General features: G+C 37.2%; 1 protein-coding gene across 6 annotated transcripts in view; it reads right to left on the bottom strand.

Annotated features, from left to right (window-relative positions):
- Positions 1 to 12987, bottom strand: part of PTPN13 (protein tyrosine phosphatase non-receptor type 13) — a 195390-nt gene that overhangs the window by 141377 nt on the left and 41026 nt on the right. For all 6 annotated transcript variants that reach the window (XM_036259635.1, XM_036259641.1, XM_036259668.1 and 3 more), the window contains exon 2: positions 5930 to 6049. In XM_036259635.1, coding sequence (XP_036115528.1) covers positions 5930 to 6044 — 115 coding nt within the window. In that variant the 5' untranslated portion in view covers positions 6045 to 6049. The remainder of the gene's footprint in view (positions 1 to 5929; positions 6050 to 12987) is intronic.

Here is a 12987-nt window from a genome sequence, read left to right as displayed (position 1 = left end):
CCCCAGCCCTGGTTGGGTTGTGCGGGAGGCAGCCACTTGATGTGTCCTTTTCATGTAGATATTTCTCTCTCTCTCTCTCTTTCTCTCTCTCTCTCCCCTTCCCTCCCTCCCTCCCTCCCACTCTGTCTGAACAAAAATGGAGAGATGTCCTCGGGTGATGATAAAAAAAATTTTTTTAAAGAAATGTTCCTTCTCAAAGAAGAAATGGGATAGGAGGTTTATTTGAATGATAAACTATCCCATTTTTCAAAAAGAAATATTAAGGATACGTTTCTCATAAAAACGTTAACCATGACTGGTACACATCACCCTAAAAAAGCAAAAATCTTAACTTGTTACTAAATGATACAAGGCACAAAGCCACCTTTTAATTTCTTTATTTGAGAAAGAAGTAAAGTAATTGTAATGTGATTTCTTTAAAAAGTTTGGTTACATAAAATGGATAAATATCAGAATGTTGAGTAAAAGAAGGCAGAAAACACAAAAGAATTCACGTTGTATGGTTCTATTTGTATATTTATTTTCAGGCAAAACTTAAACTATATGATATCTCATAATAACAATTACTCTTGGTAACCCAGAACTGACTGACTACAATGAAGCATGAGGGAACCTGCTAGAAATGTTCTAGAACCCAGTGGTGGTGATGGTGGTGGGTATATGGGTGTATACATTCATAAAATTCATCAAGCTATATAATTAAAAATAATGCTTTTTATGGTATACATTATATCTCAATATGTTTTAAAAAAATCCCTGTAAGTATATAAATTGAAATGAATACAGTGGCACTAGAGATAGACAGCATGACCCGTAGCAACCTTCCTTTCTAAATACATGATTCTTTAAATTTATTAAATGGTCTGTTTGTAAAATCTAGAGCCAAATAATTTCAAATCAAAACAAGTGTATCGACTGTGTATTTGTGGCACAGGAGAGGTCCACTCTAAGTGCTTCAAACACTTGTTAAACAACCCACGTTATTTATTTTTAAAATGTTAGATATTAAATTAATTTCATGTTTTATAGTTTGTTTCCAGGGGACATATGGGGTAATTTTATAAAGTTCAAACAAATTTAACTTGAAGAACCTGTTAATTCTGGCCTTATAAATGCAGGGCAAGATGCAGCATGTCAAAGACAACTGATGCACCCTGTTAAACAACATTATGATGGTAGATAATTACAAATGTGATAGAGACGAGTTAGGTTTTGGTCTTTAAAAAGCTGCATACCCTATGCCAATATTTACGCAAAAGTTTTTCATCTATAAAAACTTCCTATATTTCCTGTAAAGGCTTAAAAAAAATTAGAAATTAAATTTTAAGTTCTGTGCTTTGTCTCCCTTCTCATACACTGAGTTACTCCTTCTCCTTTGGTTCTACCAGATTGAAAGTTTTACATTTTCCTTCTTTGGTTTTATGATTATCCTTACTAACATTAAGAATATTTGACTATGCTAACTCTAAAGTCAATATCCTTACCATTCTCATGAACAGAATTAAACCCTTAAACTGTTTTAATTCCTATCATTCACACCAATCTAAATGTTATTTATAATTTTGAAGTTATATCATTATCATTAAGCTTTTATACAGCTAATGATTGTTTAGATTTACCATCATGTTGACTAATTCATTTACTTGTTCCTTCTTGAAGCCTTCTTCTTCCTTCTGCCTGAAATACATCCTTTGCTCATTTGTTCAGTGAGGGTTTCCTTGAGATGGTAAATACTCTCAGTCATGCTTAAGTATGATTATTCTACAAATAATAGCCACATCATTTTTTTTAAAGGCTAAAATTGCAAGGAGGCTCAAAGATGAAGAATTAAATCATTTTCTTGACCTGCGTTTAGTACCCCCCACCCCAGTAGAAATGTTTTTTACTAGCCTTTTTATTCATAGAAATGTCAATTTTCACTTAAATACTGAAAAAAACACAGGTTCAAAAATATAGGAAGAAAAAGCCATCCCTAAGAACCAAAACTAAGACACAGAAACCCAAGAGAGAAAAACACATTTTAGAACAACGAACTTCTTAGAGACCACCGTATTTTACCTGCTTTTATTCCCCTAACAATACTAGCATTATTCATACAGGTGTTCCCTAGAGAACCATGACCAACTCCATTCATCCACAAAATGAACAAATACAGGTATCCCCTGCTTTTCAAAAGTCTGTTTTACTCCACTTGGCTTTTATTAAAGATCTATATTAATACTTTTCTTCGCTAACTGAAAGAAATCTGAAGAGGATTTCCGCTTTCACAAGAAAGGGTGCAAGCAGCACTCAGCACCTGCTCTGCAGAGAGCCGCCACAGAGGCAGTGCTCCTGGGCAGCGGAAGTGGCCCCAAGCTCTTCCCGGAGAGACCAGGGGTCACTGTGACTTTGATTAAATTTAGCTTTGAATCCTAGCTCTAGAAATCATCTCTATCTCTCTCTATTCCTCAGAGACCTAGCCTTTTCCCAGGATAATCAGCAACCCTGGGGGCTGAAGAAGACACTGGCCCCGATCTGACTAATGGTGCCATGGTCTAGACCTCTGGCAGGCTAAAGATAACCTACTGACCTAACTTATGTATCAGAGCCTGAGCCCTAAGGTGGAAGAGGCCCCTGGCTACTTTACCATGAGACTGGATAGAGGGACAAGGGAACAGATCTCAAAACTGTCCTCAAGACAGAAATAAATGATTTATCACTCTTCCTCACCTACATCCAATCAGTTCCCAGCATGACCCCGAGCCCCCTGACCCCAGAGTGTCTTGTGCGTTTGCCCCATATACTCTGGAAACTACATGCCATTGGGGAGTTCGGGCTTTAGAGCACCAGCTTCCCATCCTCCAGGACGGCACCTCCACTGCAGTTCTCAGTGCTTGGCGCTTGGCTCTGTGGAGCTGTGTGGACGGACTCTTCTGTTCTGTAATACCTGGGGACCACAGTCAGCATCAGGCGCCCATGGTTTTGAACTGTGTCTGTGGGCATCTGTGCTTTATTTCCATTTACTTTGTACATCCATTACAAAAATGTGTTCTAAGGTATTCAGAAAAGCCTAATAGAGCTTGTGAGGGTTTTACTTAACACTCACCATAAAACTAGATGTAATTAAACATATTTGGTATGATTTGACAGGTTATTTGGGGGTGGGGTCTGGGAACACTCAACATTTTTTCCATACAAATTAATGGCAGCAGCATTCTTGATTTACAATTTCAGCTTAACGAAAGGTTTCATAGGAATGCTCTACTTCCGTACAGAAGGGGACACCTATCATTGTTTTATTTCAGTTTTTTGAGAGTAAGGGAAAAAATTTTGACAAAAAAAGACTGCGCTATTAAATACAAGAAATAAAAAAAATTCATATATTTCAGATAAACTAAATCAAATAAGCATAATTTTCTTCCAAATAAACAAATTTCCAACTGGCAATCATGATAGTTGGTAATCTCCAGACTGCTAAAGAATTCAATTCAATTTGTCTGTGTTACTGATGCTACTCTGTGAACTGGACTGAAGGCCTAGGTCTTATGGTAACTAGCTCCCATTGGACAGTGTGTAAGACTTAGCTGCCTTTTAATTTATTTTCTCTTATTAAATAATTAATTAATTAAATGTTTGTTAATCCTCACCCGAGGATATTTTTCCATTGATTTTTAGAGAAAGTGAAAGGGAGGGAGGGAGTGAAGGAGAGAGAGGGAGGAGAGAGAGAGAAAGAGAAACATTGATGTAAGAGAGACACCATCAATTGGTTACCTCCTGCAGAACCCCAAGAGGGGCTGGGGATCAAACCTGCAACCCAGGTACGTGCCCTTGAGCAGAATCAAACCTTCAGCCCTTCAGTCCATGGGCCGACACTCTAACTGCTGAGCCAAATCAGCCAGGGCTTACAATTAATTTTATAACACATGTAGTAAGTCTCTTTATTGTAATGTGCCAATATGTTATGCAATAATTACATCTCAATGACAAGTACTTTATATTGAGACATTGAATCTCTATTAGAATTACAAAATTTGAAAGGAAGAAAACCCTCAGGTACTCAGAGTATGCAAGATGCTTTATATTCTGAGTCACAACTAGGGCGGTGATCCTGCCAGTAGTACAATAAAAAGGTATTATCTCTCCCTCCTCCATGAACATCTGTAGTACTTACTGTCTCTATCCTCATTTGGCATACTGTCTCGAAGTAGTAAACTTTTCACGTGGACTGATCTGAATAAATCCCTTAAGGGCAACAGTGACATCCTATTGGGATCTTTCATATAATACCTCACAAGCAGATGTTTCTCAAATATTTATCTGGCGATAGTTAATTGAGTAATGCCACCATATCCTTTCTTCAATAATGTCTTTGGAGCACAGCTACCTCTTCTATATTCTAGAGTGCCTGTACTTTCAAATTCTCTGAACAACTAAAATGTGGCAAACAAAGCTACAAGGTCTTCTAAAATAGCTAGATTTGGGAGCATCCGAGATCTTGCTCCCCATGAAAAATCTCAGGGTTTGGACGTCTTTTTACATCGGTAGTGATAATGGCCACAGTGATGATGACAGCAAACTCTTCCTCAGTGTGTGGGCCCATGAAGCCCTGGACCTGGGGGCCTGGAGACCGGAGCAGGGGTCTGGGGAGAAAGGCCAGTTCCAAAAAGACCCACACTAGCAGCAAGCAGGGTGTGTTCAGAAAAAAACAAATAAATAAAATAAAATAGCAAGATTTTAAGTAAGTGGCACTAAATAAAAAGAATTATTTTTCTTTCGATTTATTGTAATTCTAATCAAAGGCCTTCAGACATCTAGGTTATAGCAGAATTGGGTGGGACCTAACACTGTTTTAAGTCCCAGTCACTGTATTGAAAAACAACAGCAACAAGAATGTCAATAAAGCTTTGCCATCTGTCCCCAGTCTGTACTCAATCAGTGGTCACTCCTACAACTTCCAAAAGGTCCCCATGCTTTAGGTCTTAAGCAATGCAACTCATAACATGCATCAGAACATCTTAAAAACTTGTTAAAACACAAATTTCTGGGCTATACCCCCAAGAGTTTCTTATTCAGTTAGGTCCACAGTGGGCCTAAGGATCTGCATTTCTAATAACTTTTCAGGTGATGCTGATGCTACTCATCCAGGGGCCATACTTTGAAAACTATTATCTCATCGATTTTTATTATTATATATATTTATCTGATTAATTCATTCAGATCAAAGACTGATTCTTCCTTTTTAGATGAAGCTTGGTTTCTTTACCTACTGTTCCAAACAGGTGTTGGTCATGTGGGGCTTTTCAGCATAATATAAAATGTTTCAGGACCACCAATGGGTGACTCCCTAATTTTTCCAGCTACAAAATGCCACACAACCATTTGGAGCAGGTGACGACCTCTACAGTGAAGCACCAGAGTAGTTGTTCAGTACACATTATCCCAATTTAGAGTTTCAGGGATGCAGAATAGTATTATTCTCTCTGCCAGAAATGTTTTTCCCTCCCTCTTACCTAGTTAATGTCACCTTTTCTTTCAGATCATAACTTAGGGATGATTTATGCAAGAGGGCTTCCTTTTCTTCCCTAAAACTATGTCAAATGCTCCTACTATGGGTTCTCATAGAGTCCCCGAATCCCCTCCTGTGTAGCCCTTGTCGTGGTTGAAGTTTTTACATAAATATTTTATCAATAGCTGTTTTCCACACTGGACTATAAGCTCCCTACAAACAGGGAATGTTTTTGGTTTCGATCATCATTATGTTTTCAGTCTTTAGCACAATACCAGGTACACAGAAGATGTTCAAATAAAGGTAGATAAATTCTGAGCTTTTTTTTAGTCCTAAGAGAGGTTAAGAGAAAGTATTCTTCTATATGCTACCCTTTTATCTATTTTCAGGTACTCAATATTCAAAATTAGGAAAAAAAACAAAACACAAAAAAACAAAACTTACCTTTCCTGAATAATTCTTGGAGACTTTCAGCACTTTGATTTAATACAGCCCATATTTCTTCCTCCTGCAGGGGTCCACCTCGAACCTCCAGGGCCTCAGCTAGTGACACGTGCATATTACCTAGGAAACAAAGGTAACAGATGGTCTACACATCGACTTTACTGCACATGCAGTAGTGAAAGTCCTACCTCAGTGATGACAGCGGTTCCTGTCTACCTCATTTTCAATGTGGTTTTCAATCTAAATATAATACTATACAAACTCATAGAAGGTAAAGGAATTGAAGGGTGGAAAAAAACCCTCAAAACAACCCCTTGCCTTACCTAGCACAACAGTGTCAACCTCAGAGACAGAACTAGAGACGAGTGGTGATGACTATTTTATGGAAGAAGACAGTGAGACCTCGGGCTCCCAGGAGGCCAAAGTGCAGATGATTAAACCAAAGCAGCCAGACTGAACTGAAGACCTTTCAGATTACAGTTCCAAGTTTCATCCTATCTATCCAGGTAAAATGAGTAGGAGAAGGTACCTCACTGTCATTTTAACTTGCATCTCTCTGATGATTAATGACATTAAACACCAATCAGAAAGAATATATGCGCCCCTATGTTCATTGCAGCATTATTTACAATGGCTAAGATCTGGAAACAGTCCAAGTGCCCATCAGTAGATGAATGGATAAAAAAGCTGTGGTACATTTATACAATGAAATACTAAGCAGCTGTAAAAAAGAAGGATCTATTACCCTTTGAGACAGCATGGAGGGACCTGGAGATTATTATGCTAAGTGAAATATGCCAGTCAGTGAAAGACAAGTATCACATGATCTCATATATGTGTAATCTAATGAACGTAATAAACTGATGAGTAAAATAGAACCAGAGGCATGGAAATATGAAACAGACTGACGAATCTCAGAGGGAAGAGGGGCAGAAAGAGATTAACTAAAGAACTTATATACATTGCTATGGACATAAAGAGTGGTGAAGACCAGGGACAGGGTGGGAACCAGGTGATGGGGAACAAGGGAGAAGAGGGGAGGGGTATCTGTAACACTCTCAACAGTAAAGATTTTTTAAGAAGAGCAGGAGTAGTACAGAGGAGACCCTGCAGCCATAGTGGAAGAAGCTGCAAATAAGGTGGGATACAACTCTTCCGTTCATTGATCGATTTCTGTGTCTCCAATATATATACTATAACTATAAATTATAATAGATTTAACTATTTCTAGACGCAGCTGTGCTGCTGAAGAGGTTCAGAAGAAACCTCCCCAAAGTGTGCCACTTCGGCATGTAAATTATTTTGAGCTGATGGCAAATTGAGACCCTCCAGGCTTGTGAGAAACTTTTACCTCTCCTTAAAGAATTAAAATGTGGGGCCTTGCCCATAGTAAGAGTTATTACTAGAGATTAATTTTTTTGACCTCTCTAGGGGACAGGGGCAAACATCTAATTACTGAACATCTGCTCTTCTTATTGTCCTTTAAATAACCTTCTTCCCCATGGGAAGCCCCAAGTTGCCTTACCTCACGCTCAGTTCAGAATGCCATATTAGACCTCGTTTTAACTGTCTCTGAACCTCTTGTGTTTGTGGGGTCTCTGAACCTCTCCTGAATGTGAGGTTCCCACATGTATGTATGTAATTCAATTTGTTTATTTTCTCTGGTTAATCTGTCTCATGTAGATTTAATTATTTAGACTAACTGAAAAAAAACTTTAAAGAGTGGAGGAAAATTTCTTTCTCCCCAACACTGCAATTTACCATTTGCCCCCGGGAAGTCATCTCACCTCTAAACATCAGTTTCCCATTGTGGCATAGGAATAATAATAATAGTAGTAGTCGTCATGCTTTTTGGGATGACTATGACAAGGAAAGAGGTTATGCCTACAAGCATACTTCATAATCTAAGACTCTACAAAGATTTAGAAATGTGCATTTGTGGTAACCTTTTTGTAGGGTCTATTTTTTCAGTGACATTCAATGAAGTAAATGATCAACTGATTAACATTTAAGGTTTTCTATGAGTCTCAATAATCCTATTTTCAATATATGTGTATGTGTGTGTGTGTGTGTGTGTGTACATATATATAATGTGCAGAAGCAGATGAGTTGGAAAAAAAGCCAAGAAGCTAAAAGAAACAAAAACCTTAAATATTTTATTTTTTGTAAAGTATCTTTTGTTAAATTAAAAAATTAACCTATAAAAAGTTAAACAAAAAAGCTAGTACTTTCTTTTATTCTACATTTATGATAATTTAACTCAGACTGTAAAAAGCAAATCCAACTATAAAATGAGGCCAGCCTTGTCCTGTTACTTTCCTTTTCAAATATTTACTATAGCATTGTATGCTTAGAATCAGCCTTGAAGATTGTTTAAATGGACAATGTGGTAGTTAAAAGGGAAGATATAAGCCCTGATCAGGTGGCTGAACTGGTTGGAGCATTGTCCCGTACACCAAAAGGTTGCAGAATCGATTCCTGGTCAGAGTGCGTATGTACGAGAGGCAATCAATTGGTGTTATTGATGTTTCTCTCTTACATCAGTGTTTCTCTCTTTCTCCCTTCCTCTTTCTTTAAAAAAAAAAAAAATCAATAAATTAGTAGATGAATGGGTAAAGACTCTGTAGTATATTTACACAATGAAATACTATGCAGCTGTAAGAAAGAAAGACCTCTTAGCATTTGAGATGACCTGGAGGAACCTGGAGAGTCTTATGCTAAGCGAAAGAAGTCAGTCAGAGAAAGACAAGTATCACATGATCTCACTTATTTGTGGAATCTAATGAACAAATTGAACCAATTAACAAAACAGATCCAAAGACATGGAAGTAGGGAACAGACTGACAAACCTAAGATGGAAGGGAGGAGGGAGCGGGAAGAGATAAACGAAAGAATTTATATGCATATATGCATAACCAATGGACATAGATAACAGTGTGGTGAAGGGGGGGGGGGATGTCCATAGGGGTAAAAAGGAGGAACATCTGTAATACTTTCAACAATAAAGATTATATATATATATATATATATATATATATATATATATATAAAATCTCCTCAGGTAAAGATTAAAAAAGGGGGTGGGGGAATATAAGATAGTGCTTGGAGAAGCAAAAATAGTTGTTATTTAGCTTGTATAAGAAGTATAATTATTTATTCAGACACCTTCACTATCACCAAAACTCCCTAGGTTTTTCATGTACTTTATTATATGATAAAAAAGGGGAAAAAATTAAATTTATTAAAGGGAAAAAAGCAGACGCTCATTCCTTTCTAAGAGATATGTTATATTCTAAATAAAACGCTATATTAAATTGGAAGTTTCAATGGAGACATCAAGATACTATTAGCACTCAGTAAGTAACATGACTTGTAAAAAAGATTATCCTGTTGCAAATTTCAAAGTTATATGTCTGAGAACCAGTTAGGCGGCTCTAAAACCAACACAGGTATGAAGATTAGATAGAAAATTGCATGAGAATTTCCTTGAAGAGAGTTATGCTGATTTTCTTGCTTCTCCAAAACAGGAGGGGTGTGGGGGGAAAACAGTTTCCTTGTCTCACCGAAAGAAGCTTCGGTGAGACGCTTTGGAGTGCTTGGTGTGTGTTCCTTAGAGTAAGGGGGACACCACAGACTGCTGCCTGATATTTTAGGGATCTAAAAGCTTTGGTTCTCACTCTGAGGCAGCAGCCAGTGGGGAGGAGAGGGGCACTGGAGAGTCAGTGTGAGGCAGAGGGTGTGTTGGGAGCTGGCCAGTCTTCCACTGGGGGGGGGGGAGGGGGGAGGGCAAGAAGCAGGGCTACACAGAGGGTCAGACTGGATGGGGTCAACCCTATCCAGATGATTAAAAAGGTCCCCAAAATTTATATTGTGGTAATTGTTCTGCGATTCTGTGCTTATACTAAAAACCACTGAAGGTACATTTTAGAAGGGTGAATTTTGTGGTATGTGAATTATATTTCAATAAAGCTATTTTTAAAAATCCTACCCAGGGCACTACTCAAGGCTTCCAGAGTACCACTAGAAGGAAACAGGGGGAGGGGGAGAAAAAGGGAAGGAAAAAGAGGAAGAATGAAGGGAGGGGAAGAGAAGGAGAAAGACGAATTAGGTATTGGCTAGTAAGAGGAAAAATGTTTTGAAGTATCACAGGTATTTTGGTTTGAGTGACGGATTCTGAAGAACCCAGAAAAGTACACACAAGAGAAAGAACCACCCTCAAGCATTTATCAAGTTCAAAAAGAATGAGGCCATTTTACAACAGGAGTCAGGTAAAAAAAATTGTTTGCCTCTCTACCTTTTGTCTTTCTCTCAGGTTAAGTCCTGGGGCAGAGGGGATGTCAGATAGAGCAACTTGCAAGAGGGTGAAAAGCTAAGCAACAAAGAGAGAAGCCAACCCCACTGTCTCCTTCCTACAGCTAATCCTAGCTTCCGAAAGTTTTAGCTTTAAATGAAGATTGAAATATTGATTAATGCTGACCAGGCACTTTTAATTATGGAACTGACATTGTGTTTTCCAGTTAAGTGACTGCAGCTATTGTTACTATAAAATTATGGGCCTGAGTTTTTACATAGAGGCAAGGGAAGAACATGCTCTCATGAAAGAAAGAAATAATGAGAGCAAGGAAAGTGATGGGCAAAATAAGTTGCTTTTGATTATATCTTCTGTACTATACTGTAAAGCAAATTATAATATACAGGGTAGGGCAAAAGTGCATTTAGAGTTGTAAGTGCATGAAATACAGTTTCTTCTTATATTATTATTAATTATTGTATTATTTTCCATATAAATCTACTTTTGCCCCACCCTGCATATTACATACACAGAGTTTTAAATCTTAATATATTGCTTTAACTTACATTTAAAGAAGTCGTTTTTTTAAATATAATTTTTCCTATAAATAAGAAAGTGAAAAAGTAAAAGTAAATGTTTGTTGCTTGATTCAATCAGGTCTTAGTTATGTTTTATTAACCCTGTTGATTTCCATTTATAAATTTTTTGATCTATTAGTGAAGGATCTCTATACATCTCGGTTGAAACTTGTTAGAATTCTAAAACACAGGAAGGAATATTTGTTTTTGTAATGTCATTTAGCTAACAATAGTTTTGATATTTCTAATAACAGTTATGCTAGAAAATATATTTAAGATCACCCCTGTAATCACTTAATCCAGCGGTTCTCAACCTGTGGGTTGCGACCCCTTTGGGGGTGGAATGACCCTTTCACAGGGGTCACCTAACACCATCAGAAAACACATATTTCTGATGGTGATTCATAACAGTAGCAAAATTACAGTTAGGAAGTAGCAACAAAAATAATTTTATCATTGGGGGTCACCACAACATGAGGAACTGTATTAAAGGGTCGCAGCATTAGGAAGATTGAGAACCACTGACTTAATATCAAGATTTAATGTAATGTTAAAGCAGCTTTCTAAAAATCAAACAATGACACTATACTTTATGAATTGTCTGCCACCACTATCTTTAGCAATTGCCTACCGTTATCATCTCTCTGTTATTTTTATTCACCTTTATTATAGCTCTCCAGATCATTACCTCCAAAAAAGAGAAGATAAAGGAATGAAAGAAATGCAGAAGAGGAAGACACAGACACACACACAACCAAAGTGGAGAAAAAATAGCTTGAAGTCAATTTGCAGATGAGAGAAACAATTCTTAAGTCTATTTCTTCAATTGTTTCCTTTAGACACAGTACTAGATAACGGGATACAGATATATGACTGCCATATTTTACTATAAAAATGGTCCTGCTTTACAATAAACATAACCATATTATTCACTTTTGTTTCCTTGAAAGTTGTGGGCATGTGATAACTAGACAGGTTTGGGGCTATCAAATAAGAAAAATATATAACCAGAACCATTATTATGTGTTTGGTTAACATAGGTATTATTGTCAAGACCTTAAAACTGTGTCCACATTTACACAAAGCCACAAAGGGATTCTAACAGATGTCATTTTAATCCTGAAGGATTTATGGCACTAACAGACAGAAAGCACATAAGTGATTTTAATAGAATGAAATAGTAAACAGATTAATGGAATCCAATCAAATAGCACAACAGTCTGTCCAGGAATAAACTAATAAATGAGGAATATTTAAATTAATTCTGAGGAAACGGGGCCATAAGAATACCCCATTTCAAGAACAAAGCTACTATAAAATAGAGCTCTTGTGTGACCCCTAGTGAGGGGCAAAGGTCACCCTCCTGGCTAAGGACTTCTTACTGAGCTGTAGGAAACCACAGTGAGTTGACAAGGCAGCCCCCCAAAACTGTAAACATCTTTAACCCAGGATAATTCACCATTAAGTTTATAAGTTTATGAGAAGTAAACACATATATAAGTATTTTTTTAAATTAAAGAATCTGTACATGTTTGGTATTTTAGCTGCTTATAATGTTTAAGAGAATAAGGTCAGTTAGAATAACAGATTAGCCTTGTGATTCCAAATTAAATAATGTTAATTAAGAAAATGAGATATTTTAAAGTGTGTAAAATAGCACTGAAACATGTAAGAGAACTTAAGTCTTAACATACTTATAAATTTTCATTCACTAGAAGATTTATTTAAGCACTTGGGAAGGTTTTTTTGGTCAGACAACTAAATATTTTAAAAATAGGCTTTAAATTATACAAATGTAGTTTTATAATATTTAAGGAATTTTAATGAACAGAGTTTGAAAATGGGATAATAGCCCAGCCGGTGTGGCTCAGTGAACTGAGCAAGGTCCCATGGGCTGAGAGGCCCCAGTGTGATTCTCAGTCAGGGCTCGCACTCAGGTTGCAGGCTGGATCCCCAGTAGGGGGCATGCAGGAGGCAGCCAATCAATGTTTCTCTCTCATATTGACATTTCTATCTCTCCCTTCCTCTCTCTCTAAAAATATCAATAAAAAGTCATTTAAAAAATGGGATAATACACGCAATCAAAAAGGCCCCTTCAACTTGACTTAAAATTTTTTTTTTTTTTTATCCTCACCTGAGGACTTTTTTCCATTTTTTGTTCAGGTAGAATGGGAGGGAGAGAGAGGAAC

Source organism: Molossus molossus, unplaced genomic scaffold (genome assembly GCF_014108415.1).
Source record: "Molossus molossus isolate mMolMol1 unplaced genomic scaffold, mMolMol1.p scaffold_m16_p_1, whole genome shotgun sequence".
In the NCBI taxonomy this organism is placed as follows: domain Eukaryota; kingdom Metazoa; phylum Chordata; class Mammalia; order Chiroptera; family Molossidae; genus Molossus; species Molossus molossus.
The sequence above is the reverse complement of the archived record's forward strand: the minus strand, read 5'-3'. Positions and strand labels throughout refer to the sequence as shown.